A 13,396-nucleotide genomic window follows, 5' to 3' on the forward strand; every position below is an offset into this window, starting at 1 on the left:
GAATTAAAACAGTCAGTTTCTAAGAATGATAGGTCTTCTTTGAGATCCACAAAGTTTTCTAACAATTTTGAGCCATCTAAAATTGCGGAAGCGACTAACATTTGTGAGCAATCTCCAGATTTTCATGGTGTAAGCACACTAAAGTCTGATCACAATAATTATTTCAGAATGAATAAAAAAAAAGATTTCTTAGACAGACCTACATCATCAAAAAGCTCATCAGAAGGTATTTTTATTGATTGCCTATTTTTGTGGAAATGAATGACTGCTCAGTTGATTCCGAATTGAACATTTGGTTTTGTTCACAGAATCACAGTCATCAACAGGATGCAGAAACTGCGGATCAACTGGCAGTAAGTCTTTATATTTTCTATCCTCTTATATCCTTAAAGTAATGAAAATTGTTTTTATTAGTAATTGACAAGTTTGTATGACTTTTTATATTATGGGCAAATTACAACACTCCAAAGCTGCCATTTGATTCATGTGGTTTTTTTTGGCAGGTAAGCCTCCAGATCAAGTACTCCTAATAAATTACATGCAAGAATTGTCAGCAAAGATAGATTGGCAGAATATTGGGATTTCCCAAATTTTGAACGAGTTGTTCCCAAATAATAATGGTTTTGATCGGCCTGAAGGGTTTCCTTCCTTGCCACTGGAATCTCTTGCAAGCTTTAATGATCATTTAGATGATAAAATATTGTATGGTCAAATGGTGAGTTTTCTACCACTGTTAATAATGCAGGTACTAATATGTATTCATTAAGTAAGTGTTGACTGGCTTTCTCTGTGTTGTAGCTCAAGTACCTGTTTTGGAAGGGGAAGGGAGAGACAACCTCTCTCTTCACTTACTCTATTTTGTCGACCCTCCTTAGGAATAAATTGGCACGACTTATTAGTTGGAAAGGTTCTGGAGGGATCAAACTCAGTTTTGAGAAGTCCAAACTCAAAAATCTAGTAGAAAGTGAGTATCATCTTACTTTTTAAACAGTTATCTTCAGATTTATTAACTTTGGCTTTTTTCATATATAAGCATATATATATATATATATATATATATATATATATATATATATATATATATATATATATATATATATATATATATATATATAATATTAAAATACTCCTTTGTTTCTCTCTAATAGGTGTTTGCTTGAAGAAGTTTCCTAACGTACACATTTCTGTATTTGAAGACCATATGAAACGATGGTTCAATACTTCCATGCAACGATCAGATTAGATCAATTAGGTCTTTTGGGGTTTTTATAGTTATTTTTCACTGTATATGAATTCCATAAAAGCTTGTATGTTCCATGAAAACTTGCTGTGATTCTCATGAATTCTATTTGTCTTTTATTTTTTCGTTTTAGTTGTTTTGCACAGTTTATATATTTGTCTGCCTTTGAGGCTTTTATTTTAGTTTCTTCTTTGATTTAAAAAAATTCATGATGTACTGCCATAATTTTGTGAAGTTTACATAGTTTACATAATTTTGTTTATTGATGTTTTCAAGAAAACAATGTCCTTCAAGTTAGGAAAGATCTATGTTATCTCTTGTATCCCTTGGTAAAGTAACAAGACTTCTCTATAATGTTCAAATGTTTGAAATGCAAAATATCTTTTAAGTTGAACTGTGCTTATGTTTGAGATTGAATCTTCAACTCTTTCTGAATCTTGTTGACAGATGGCATTTTGAGATACTATATTTGGAGGACTTTTCAATTTTTTTTTGCGTATTCTGTATGTCTTTAAGAGGACTGATATCCGTCCTCAGAGTTAATATAATGTAATATAAATATAGCGTTTATATATATATGCAGTTTATATAACATAATATAGTTTTTAATTTAGTTATTATTGATATAGTTTATATAATATTTCTTCTTGTGGATAAAAATAATGTGTACTACAAAAGCACTATAATAAAAAGTAATTGTAATTTGTTTCTGTATTGTTCCTTCACCTCTGCATTCGTGAAACTGCTTTTCCCAATACTGAATACAAATCAATGGTGTACTAGTCAAAATGACATCAAAATGACATCAAAATGATGTCAAATTATAGTCATTTTTTTCTCCGGTTTGACGTCATTGTGAGTTCCACCATTTTGACGTCTTTTTGACATCATTTTGACATTATTATGACTTTTTGTTCTCCTTGGGCATTTTTATTTGGTAACTTATTTTTATATTTCAACGATTGATGGAATTCTATTTCGGTTGCACAAACAATTTTGTATACATGAATCGATGCATACATTAAACCTCCTTTATTTTTTACATCAATTAATATTGTGTAACACCTGTTATATTGCCTATCGCCAAATTTTCTTGTAATGTTGGCAATGCAACCTTTACATGTTAACTGAACAATTATCTTTTTTACTATGAAACCTGTTATATAATATAATATGTTGTCTTGAAAGAAAATATTATCATTTATATTGATACGATATAGTTCTTCGTTTTCAGAGTCATAAAATAAATTGTTATTATTATCAGAATTGTTATTATTATCAGAATCTGTACTATCAATATTATCATGCCAATTATTAAAATTTTTTTTCTTCGCCCATGTTAATTTAAACTGCACATCGTTTTCTATATCAAAACCGGCACAATTCGCTTTTACTGATGCTAATATTGAATTTTTTACTAATAAACTTTTTATTGCTACTTTGAATTGTAACACATTAGGGTTGTTATTCCAACCATGTCGCTGTCGTATTTGCGCAAAAAATAATTCCAAGTGATCTTGACTGAATCTATATGTCATTAAGTATTTAAAATAAGGTTCTAACAAAATCTCTTTACCTATTTTAAATATTGATTTGACAGCAGTCGCAAAACCTATAATAAAAGCTTTTCTTTTACTAGCACATAACTTAATGTTGCAAGGTCCCATTAGTGCATATAAATATCGAATTTTTTGTTCTATTCTTTGTTGTAAGAAGTTGATATTATTATAAAATATTGGTTTTTTAAATCCCTTTCCGAAAGGATTGCGTGAATTTAAAAAATCAAAAATTTCATCAATTGCCTTAATAAATTCTATTGTACCAGCACAATCTTTAAATTCTTCAACTTCTGAAAATTGCAGAAAATTCAAAGCAGCAGTAGTTGAAGAACTTAAAGCCTGTGCAGCAAGCTTTACTTTCATAATATTGGCTTTAAAATTTACATGCGCAGAACTAAGTTTATTTGCAAATTTTAAATTTAGTTTTTGTTGAAGCTTATGTAAATTTGTTATATAATTCCAATTGATCTGCGCAGTGGGAGATTTTATAATTTTGAGATCACCAAATGCGTTCCGGGCAAATTTTACATTATGGCAGGCATCGGGTATGAAATGCACATCACAATCAGAGTTGGGATGTTTAAATGTGCTTTTCAATTCATTGTAATTTGTCGTATACAAATTGCAACCTAACAAATTCATTGTTGAATAGTTTACATAAGCTCCATCACACGTAACACTCCATACTCGAATACCCGATTGTTGTGACATTATTAATGCTGTTTTTACCAGTTCTGTTTGCACTGCAGCAGTTATTTTATCCACAAAAAAAATAACCTACAGGCCATTTCCATGTTCCTCTAAGAGAAACCAACATGAAAACGAGAACTTCAGTGGCTTCAGTTTCCGCAGCTTCGATAGATAATCCATTACCATATTCGCATAATCCGACAAATTTTTCAGATGTTGCATCCCACAGCACTTGCTTCCGAATCGCCATCGAATCAAATACTAAATTGCAATGGCGCAAACCTTCTGGAAATTTCGATATTTCTTCAAAAACATTTGTCATAAAACCAGATTCCGCATTAATCGACGAAATCCAATTTCTGATACTGCTTATATGCGGTAAATGTAAAATTGATCTAAAAATAATATTTAATATTTTTAATAATAATATGTAATCTTTAATATTAATTTAAAAATCTTATAAATAACAATGACAATTTGAGAAATATACCTGCAATAATTATAGGCCTTCGGCGAATAAAAATGTAAAGTTACAGCAAATTTTTTTATTTCATTGCTATATCAACAACCTTTCTTATTTCTATTTTTATTGATCCATTCATTTTGGAATAGTTTGCTAATGCTTGCATCAAAATTGTTAGCTATAATCTCACTTGGATCTCTCTCAAGAAGATTCTTTGTTCTAATTAAATGCACAATTCAGTGTTTATACAATTCACATTAATAAAATGTATATAATTTTACAATTTTAAATATTTTACACATTATTTGCACAAAGCTGCATAAATTAAAGCTTGCCTTTATTCAATCGGTTTGTTTGATATAGCATATCTTTTGCAGCATTTCTTTGTGCATTTTAGTAGGCTTACTTAAAAGTAAGCTATTTTTAAATACAAATTGTATTGGTTTATTTATATAGCAGTATATTTTTATATGAGAAAGTTACACTACAAGTTAGGATATATAGCCACACTTGCACTGAACAGCAAAATAGCTGAACGCGCAAGCTTCAATATATATATACTGCTTTGGAACACATTTATAATTTGTTGTCATACCTTAGAATTTTTAATAAGTTCTCCAAATAATGAATTTTTTCTTCTTTTCTTTTTAGCTTTTGCTTTAATGATTTTATTGTTCTCCACATTAGCTTTTTCCGTGGACTTATTTCCTGCTTTTTCAATTTTAAAAGTGAATTGTACATGATTTTTCTCGGTTTTCGCATGCTCATTTTCATGATATCAGTAGTACTTGTACTCGGCGATGGAATTGAAAATGTTGAATTATCTTCTCTTGGTTTCAATATACTTTTCCATGCAATTGCTGGCATTACAGCAGATGCAGAAACAGGAGTAGTATCAAACTCAATTGAAGAAATCTCAATCGTAGTAATATCCGCAGAAATAGAATTAACGGTAGGAACAGAAGTTTCACAAAATATCGAAGGTACAGCAAGATTTTTTAAACGTACGCCACTTGCATTAGGTCTTTCCATAAAATCTGTATCTATAAAGTGGGCACTACAGATTAAATGATATTTTGTGGGTTCAAAACCGACTCTTCCAATGGCATCAATCCACATTTTTAAAATATCCGGACGATTTAACGGAAACCTGAAATATTTACATTTTTAACTGAAACATAACCTTTAAATATTACAAAACTCGAATTATAAATAAATACATTTTACTTACCTAAATAAATGAAAACCATCTTTTGTGGTATTTTTGCATTTTGGAATGCAACAACAGCTAGACATCTTTCAAGAATTTTTTTTGTATCGCCACGTCGGGTATCACATGTGCATGCACATGACAGACATACACATCACACGCGCACCGCCGCCATTTTGTTGCAGGGTGTCATGGTTAAAACCGGAAATCCTGCTGGTCACACCTCTTTTGACGAAGTTAGCGATCTAGTACTAGTATAGACATCTGTGATGTTATAATTATAATTAGGGAAAATTTTTATTTTGTTTTGGGAAAGAGAGAGATGTAATAAAATAAAAAGAATGGAGATGGCCATGTCCGAAATTGCTGACCCAGTAAACAAAGTTATATTAATGTTACGTAAATGTACCAAATGCTACAATATTGCATATGTTTTCGGTAAATTACTGGTTAGTTGTAATTTCCTACTCATCAGTGTAACACTTAACATAATGTTTTATATACTAGTCATGTATTTTAACACTATTTCTGTTACATTACAAGTGTCTCTGTAACAATGTTGTATTTTAATAATATTATGTTTCAATATAATTATGTTTCTGCATATATTAGGTGTACAACTTTGCTTCCGCCGTTTTCCTATAGATGGCTTTAGCGATAAGTGGTGGTCGAAATAAACAGATCATCGACGTCATACAATAAACTGGGGCATCTGTCAACATAACCCCATAGAAACATTAGTCGATTTGTGTCTGCATCATAAAGTTATTCTCGATTGAAAATGTCAGTTTACGAGCCAAATTCTCGTCATTTGCGGAAGGTTTTAATTTTCTGCTTCAATATGAAGAAATCTGCGATTGAGGCTCATCGAATGCTCTCAAATACTTATGGTGAGGACGCTATTAGTGAAAGAACGTGTCGTGAGTGGTTTCAACGCTTCAAGAACGGTGATTTTGACGTCGAAGACCGGCATAGCGGTAGAAGAAAGAAGATGCAGAATTGGAGACATTACTTGATCAAGACTCGTGTCAAAATCAAGAAGAATTGGCACGATCATTGGGAGTGACTCAACAAGCCATTTCAAAACGTCTCAAAGCTATGGAAATAATTCAGAAGCAAGGAAATTGGGTGCCGTACGAATTGAAGCCGAGAGATGTTGAACGGCGTTTGTTTGCTTGTGAACAGCTGCTTGAAAGGCAAAGACGGAAGGGATTTCTGCATCGCATTGTGACTGGGACGAAAAATGGGTTCATTACGATAACCCCAAGCGCAGAAAATCATAGGGAATTCCTGGCCATGCTTTCACGTTGACGGCCAAACCGAATATTCACGGCTCCAAGATCATGCTCGGCGTAGTGTATTATGAACTGTTAAAACCGACTGAAACAATCACAGGTGATCGGTATCGAATGCAATTGATGCGTTTGAGCCGAGCATTGCAAGATAAACGGCCGCAATACAACGAGAGACACGATAAAGTAATTTTGCAGCATGACGATGCTCGACCCCATGTTGCAAAAGTGGTCAAGACATACTTGGAAATGTTGAAATGGGAAGTCCTATCCCACTCGCCGTATTCTTCAGACGTTGCTCCCTCTGACTATCACTTGTTTCGATCAATGGCACACGGCCTGGCTGACCAGTACTTCCGGTCTTATGAAGAAGTAAAAAATTGGATCGATTCGTGGATCGCCTCAAAAGATGACCAGTTTTTTCGACGCGGGATTCGTACGTTGCCCGAAAGATGGGAGAAAGTAGTGGCCAGCGATGGACAATACTTTGAATCATAAATGTATAACCAGTTTTTTACAATAAACCCTCGAATTTCGGAAAAAAACGGCGGAAACAAAGTTGTACACCTAATATTGTTGTGATATTGCGCAAAAGACTTATGTGTGACATTTTTATAACATTCATATAATCAATGTTACATTACTTGTTATTTCTATGTAATATTACTATAATAATCAATATTTACTGGAGGGATAATGCAAACCGTGGATATGCTTATCATCATCCAAGTTACAAATAGCAAGTCTATTAATGTTGAACTTTTTGCGTCAACAACCAAAGTTTATGCTGACAACATTGAATTTTCATATTGTCTTGGAGAGAGATAGAACATAGAATCATTAAACTTATATACTTGGTTTCAGATTATGAAAAAATTGTTTTAAAAAGTTTTCTGATACATACACTGTTATGTTAGATCTTGCAAATAATCTCCATCTCAGAAATAATATGTTGAAATTGCAGTCATTAGTGCATCATCAATTCTCGTTATCCTAGTTTCAAAACTTATTTAAATATACGTGATTTGAAAATGAATATACAGAGTGTCAAAAGAGTTCCGGGACGGCGAAATATCTTGAAAACTAAGCATTTTAGGAAAAAGTGTTTTCGATAAAAGTTATACGGTTTCAAAAAATCTATTTATTATTACTTTCAGTTTGACTTTGGGTGGGGTCGCCAAGATCAGGACAAGGTGACCTTGAATTTTTTAAATAGAACCGGCTATTTTTTATTGCCTATTCTTGTAGCTTATCTTGAGAGTTTTTCGAAACAATATAATAACATATTTTCTCATTAAGTACTTTTTGAGTAATAAAGCTTGAAAGTTACAGTACCGTTAGCATTAGCATTACCCAAGGTGTACCACGCGAAGATTCCTCGGTCGGATTTACATCTCTTTCGTGTGTATGTGAAGATCCTTAGTCCCGATCTACAATAGATGCAGTAAACTTTAAGCCGTAAGAAATTGACTATCAACTTATAGAAGAATAATCAATTGTAATTCTATCAAAACTAAAATCGTTGCCCAAATGTTTTAACCCACGACCAACATTGTCTACTTACAGGGGCTTGAATGTTTATCATTTTAGCCGTCGCGATGCGTCGCGTCTAACTTCAAATTGCGGTAAATTACAATAAACTACTCCGATTATAAAAAGCGAAGGGGGGTTTCAAAGATTTTATTACGAATTTTAATTCTACGTAAACAGTTTTTTTTTAATCAAAATTTATTTAAGATATTTGAAAGTCAAAATAAAACTCATTTTTTCTAAAATTTAGATATCTTCAATCTTCTTCAAAAATATCTTTAAAAAATAGAATTCTTTCCCTTTAAAACAATTCTATCATCAAGATAGATAAATTTTTAGTTTCACAAATATAGCCTATTTTAGGACCTAGCGCCTATCAACGATGCAGGCGGGCACTGTTGACAGTGCCACACAGTGGTGTGGCGTATATGTACGTGTCTTCTGTCTGCTCCCAGCGTGCGGATCTCCTGAAAGGATACTCGATTCTCGATTCTTTTGAGCCGCGTCCTCATTTTAATATCACCCTATGGCTCAGATGAATAGAATACTAAATAGAATATCATTTGATTTTTTATGACTTTGATTATTTTCTTATAATTTTGTTATTGATCTTTGGTTTTATTCCGTACTTTCAGTTTGATTTTGGGTTTAATTGTGACTTTTATTTTGGTGCTTTTTTTATTTTTATTTTTATTTTATACATTTAAATAGATCATAGTGTAATTAGGCAACATAGGTAGAGTGGTTTGATCGATGTTTCAATCCTTTTAAAAAAAAGGTCTTGGGAAAGGATTTGATTTAAGAAACATCTCGAAAACTCTGCTTCTAAAGCTTCCAGGCGAAATTCCAGTGAATGGAAAACTGTGCAGATCTTGTAGAAGAGAATTGCAGACAAAATTACAATCGGAGAACCATAGTTCTCTGTTTCTTAAGTTAAATCCTCTTCCATGAATTTTTTTTTAAAGGATTGAAATGTAGTTTAAATGTAGTTTCTCAGCCAATCAGGTGACTCATAAACCTCTTTTAGAGGCTCATTTATCGTTAAAAGAGAACTCAGAATACGGGCCATAGTCACACACTGTTAACTGGTGAGGTTATGATCACACGGAACGCATGCATGCGCATTTGCGTCGAAGTATATAATGGAAGTGGAAGTGAGAGTTTGTTTGCATTGTGATGTTGATGCCCATTTTTTCTCTCTATTTGCAATATAATAGTATTACATATATGCTTATAGTGCTGTAAACGTGCTGTAAACGTGAATCGGACCACAACCATACACAGCACAGAAGTTTAAAAAAACTTTCAGAAAGATTTCAGGAAGATCTCAGAAAAGTTAAATGTTCCTGAAAGCTTTTTGAAACTTCTGTGCTGTCTGGGATAATCAGATCTTTTATTAAAAATTATCTCATTTTCAAATACATTAGCCAATGAAACGATTCGTTCAACATCTAAAAATAAATTTGAAACAATCATAAATGTAAGATTTGGTTCAGTTTAGATTTGGTTTGATTTAGTTTAAATTTGATTTGAATTAGTAATTCACTAGATAATGCAGAGCACCGATCCCATACAGAACGAAATATCTAATATAGTGTATATCTACATATCCATATAATGTCTATATCTACAATAGATATCTAATAGACATTTAATAGTTGTATAAGATATCCATGTCTATTCAATAGCTATTGAGGATATCCACTAGATATCCACACGTTATCCATATATTCATATCCACCTAATAGCTACTGAGGATATCCACGCGTTGTTCATATATCCATATCCACCCTATATATCCACCCTATTGGAGACGTCCACTGGATATTCCACGTTACTCATATATCTATATCCACCCTATAGCTACTGGGGACGTCCACTGGATATCTAGACGTTATCCATATATCTGTTACGTCCTAGAGGAGAACGCAACTATAACGACTGTTACGATAAACCTCGCCGTACTCGAAGGTTGATAAGCCGGTCAGTCATTGGAAAAGTCACTTTACACGGCGCACCAACGTACGGTGAGCGGTCCGATTTCGAGTGAGAGAATCGAATCCTTTACTCGGGATTAGACTTTGAGTGATAAAGGAAAAAGGGGGATTCAGGTTATGAAGGTTTAGGTCGAGATGGAAATATTAACAAGGGTTATAAACACATGATGTAAATAAATATAAAATTTTATTCTAGATGATTATATGAATTACAATATACCGATTTACAACTGATAATCGGATAAACAGCGATGTGAAAATCTGCATGTATATGTCTACGTGTGAAAGTGTAGGAATGTGTGTGAAATTTAGTCTCCCGGATTTAGGTCGGACGAGAAAGGTGGAGAATAGAGTGGAGGAGAAGATGGAGAAGTTGGAAAGGGTGAAGGTGGCAGAAGGTAGGGGGGAAAAGGAAATATTTCATCTATGTCGAGATACCTGCCCACATTCCGTATCGTTCTTTGAAGGCTTTCCCGCAGAGGAAAATATGTGATGCAGGACAACAGCCCTAGTACGTCGAGCACGGTGTTTAACTCGACATGCTGGTAGGATGATCGGCGACCCATTAAAATAAGGGGAGCAACGTGTGGGTCTCGATAGACAAGAATGGAAAAATGACTCAGCGGAATATTATCAAGAATAGTAATAATAGGATAAACGCGGTGGGATGAATAATCAAAATAAATGACTTACTTTTGGAAAGCGTGTACTGGATAAAATAACCTCTAACTGGTCTCGCCCTTTGCCATGAAGTATCGCTGTCTTGTTGGTCAAGATGGATTTTTAGCAGCAAATTTACGACGTGAGCATTCTTCTTCGGGTGTATATCAGTTGGACACGAGGCAATTGGACACAGTCCAATCACAAGTCGCTGTTCCAAGGGCCCTACAAATGTCTCTAATCACACGGTGCTGTGATTGGCTGTGTCCAAATGCACCGTGTCCAAGTGCACCGCTCCCAACTTCTTTTGCGGCTATCCACGAATCGATCCATTTTTTTGTTTCTTCATACGAATTGAAGTGCTGCTCAGCCAGGCCGTTAATCATCCATCGAAATAAATAGTAATCAGAAGGCGCAATGTCTAGAGAGTACGGCGGGTAGGACTTCCCATTTCAGTGTTTCCAGGTATGTTCTGACCGGTGACGCGACATGCGGCCGAGCGTTATCATGCAGCAAAATCACCTTATTGTGTCTTTGCTCATATTGCGGCCGTTTTTCTTTCAATGCGCGGCTCAAACGCATCAATTGTCGTCGATAAAGATCTCCTGTGATGGTTTGGTTGGGTTGGCAGCTCGTAATACACTACCCTCAGCTGATCCCACCAAATGCAGAGCATGAGCTTGGAACCGTGGATATTCCGCTTTGGCGTTGATGCTACTGCTTCGCCGGGCTTAACCCACGATTTTTTTCGCTTGGGATTACTACTTAGTGGAGATATACTTTAGTATATCCACTTTTCATCACCAGTCACAATACGATGTAAGAAACCTTTCCTTTTTTGTCGTTGAAGCAGCTGTTCACACGTGACAAGACGCCGTTCGACGTCTCTCGGCTTCAGTTCGTATGGCACCTAAGATTCTTCCTTTTGTATTATTCCTAATGCTGTCAGACATTTCGAAACTGTTGTTCGATCAACTCTTAATGATTTTGCAACATCGGATTGCATCTGACATGGATCTTCAGCAAGTAATGTTTCCAATTCTTTGTCTTGAAACTTCTTGATGCACTACTGCGTTCTCTATCTTGAACATCAAAATCACCATTTTTAAATCGGTTAAACCAATCTCTGCATGTTCTTTCCGACAGAGCATGATCACCATAGGTTTCTACAAGAATTCTGTGTGCTTCAGCTGCAGATTTCTTCTGAATAAAGTAGTGCAATAAAATTTCCCGCAAAAACGGTTTATTTGGCACGAAATTTGACATGTTTTACGCTACGAAAAGAAAATGTTCTTTATAGGTTAATGGAAAGACACGCACTAATTTTAAACATAGGTTATAGAACTTCAATATAGATATATCATCATCTTGAATTAAACACACAAAATTTTTATACCGCCATCTGATGGTGAAACGGCGAGAACTTATTCACACTCCCAATATATACAGGGTCATCGAAAAGTATCGGACCCCCCTAATATCTTCAGTTAGAATGCATTTTGGAGAAAATATCCAATAACAAAGTTGTATGGTTTCAAGCGGGGAGTAAGATAATGACTTTGACTTTGACCTTGACCATGTCCTTCAAGGTCATTTCAAGGTCAACCTTATTTTTTTAAATGGAACCCCCTATATTTTATTGCATATTCTTATAGCTTATCTCAAGAGCTTTCCAAAGTAAATAAAGGTGTATATGTATATATGTGGTTAATATAATATGATTATATATGATATGATTATATATATAGTATAAAATTAGAAGATGTAACGATTAATACGCGGAGACTTGATACGTTGTGATCTCGCTCGCACTAAGGCGAAGGCGAGATTCGGTTCGCAGTGCGAACTCGTCATCATAAATTCGAGGTTACGTTCCATTGCAGCGTAGCTCTGACACCGCGTATTAAGGATCCGCGTTAGGATCACACCGTCGTCGCCTCGCAGAGACGTGAAACGACCTGCGCGATACTCGTAAGCGATCTCCAGAAGGGAGATTGGACCGCATCCGCAATCGTGTTAGAACGAGCCGGGCTCGTTCGATTACAAAGGAAACTCCGAGAGCTAAGATCTCGTGTACGAGGACCGACGCACAGTGGGCCAGAATCCCGAAAACGTGGCCAAAAGTAAAAAAAAAATTTTTTTGATTTTATGAAATGTGACTATTGGATTTTGTAGAGGACTGTACCCCTCACCTCATGCTGAAAAACCAAGGATCACATTTCTATACATGAATTTCTAGCTCAGTTTAAACTTGCCCTTTGCACTGAACAGTTGTGGCAGTCGCAGTCAACCGAAATTTCACCGCTCTGGTATAACGTTTATATTTCAAGGATAAAGTGTTCAAATTAAATCGTGCAAAATGGATTGTGTTCCGGGAGGTATGTACAACAAAACACAACGATAATATTATGTATATATGTGTTACATATGTTGTTTTCTTAAACTCAAACTTCGGTCTGTACAACACAATATATTTTTGAGAAATTAAATTTTCACCGAACAAAATAGTTATGTATGCCACCGCATTCCAAGGTCGTATTGGTAGAATCTTTTAGATTAAACCTTCCTCTTTCGAATCGTGAAATTTCTAGCTGCGTCTGTAGAAATGCGATAAAGCGTTACGCGTTATTTGTTTCGGTATCGAATGCTTTGCCAAGCATTTAAATATAGGTGAATCGCGGCGTACATTTTTGTCCGTTAAAATTTTTGTCCGAGGGTCTGCTATATTGCCTCGCATTGTGTCTAGGGCTTTAGA

The 13,396-nt window shown here is 34.7% G+C and overlaps 3 protein-coding genes across 3 annotated transcripts in view; 2 read left to right on the forward strand and 1 right to left on the reverse strand.

Annotated features, from left to right (window-relative positions):
- Positions 1 to 6: 6 nt before the first annotated feature.
- LOC116851955 lies at positions 7 to 1,946 on the forward strand. Its single transcript, XM_032831887.1, has 5 exons — positions 7 to 226; positions 309 to 353; positions 504 to 715; positions 799 to 964; positions 1,149 to 1,946. The coding sequence occupies exons 1-5, from the start codon at positions 169 to 171 to the stop codon at positions 1,241 to 1,243; spliced, it is 576 nt and encodes a 191-aa protein (XP_032687778.1). The 5' UTR covers positions 7 to 168; the 3' UTR covers positions 1,244 to 1,946.
- Positions 1,947 to 3,588: 1,642 nt separating this feature from the next.
- Positions 3,589 to 8,327, reverse strand: LOC116851954 (THAP domain-containing protein 1-like). The gene is made up of 5 exons (XM_032831885.1): positions 7,790 to 8,327; positions 5,184 to 5,426; positions 4,548 to 5,102; positions 3,980 to 4,171; positions 3,589 to 3,884 (listed from the first exon to the last, which is right to left on the reverse strand). Exons 2-4 carry the CDS (start codon positions 5,246 to 5,248, stop codon positions 4,051 to 4,053), a joined length of 741 nt encoding a protein of 246 aa, XP_032687776.1. The 5' UTR covers positions 5,249 to 5,426; positions 7,790 to 8,327; the 3' UTR covers positions 3,589 to 3,884; positions 3,980 to 4,050.
- A 1,949-nt stretch (positions 8,328 to 10,276) lies between these two features.
- Positions 10,277 to 13,396, forward strand: part of LOC116851966 — an 8,956-nt gene continuing 5,836 nt past the window's right edge. The window contains exon 1 of the mRNA XM_032831899.1: positions 10,277 to 10,379. Within this exon, the coding sequence (XP_032687790.1) occupies positions 10,277 to 10,379 (103 nt within the window). The remainder of the gene's footprint in view (positions 10,380 to 13,396) is intronic.

Source organism: Odontomachus brunneus, unplaced genomic scaffold (assembly GCF_010583005.1).
Source record: "Odontomachus brunneus isolate Ranch 3 - 2012 unplaced genomic scaffold, Obru_v1 Obru_scaffold_197, whole genome shotgun sequence".
Taxonomy (NCBI): domain Eukaryota; kingdom Metazoa; phylum Arthropoda; class Insecta; order Hymenoptera; family Formicidae; genus Odontomachus; species Odontomachus brunneus.

Coding starts and splice junctions, on each gene's coding strand:
- LOC116851954 (XM_032831885.1), bottom strand. CDS start 5,248: ATGTCTAGCTGTTGTTGCATTCCAAAATGCAAAAATACCACAAAAGAT. Junction 5,103..5,183: donor GATGGTTTTCATTTATTTAG/GTAAGTAAAATG, acceptor TAAATATTTCAG/GTTTCCGTTAAATCGTCCGG. Junction 4,172..4,547: donor AACTTATTAAAAATTCTAAG/GTATGACAACAA, acceptor GCATTTAATTAG/AACAAAGAATCTTCTTGAGA.
- LOC116851955 (XM_032831887.1), top strand. CDS start 169: ATGAATAAAAAAAAAGATTTCTTAGACAGACCTACATCATCAAAAAGC. Junction 716..798: donor AAATATTGTATGGTCAAATG/GTGAGTTTTCTA, acceptor TCTGTGTTGTAG/CTCAAGTACCTGTTTTGGAA. Junction 965..1,148: donor ACTCAAAAATCTAGTAGAAA/GTGAGTATCATC, acceptor TCTCTCTAATAG/GTGTTTGCTTGAAGAAGTTT.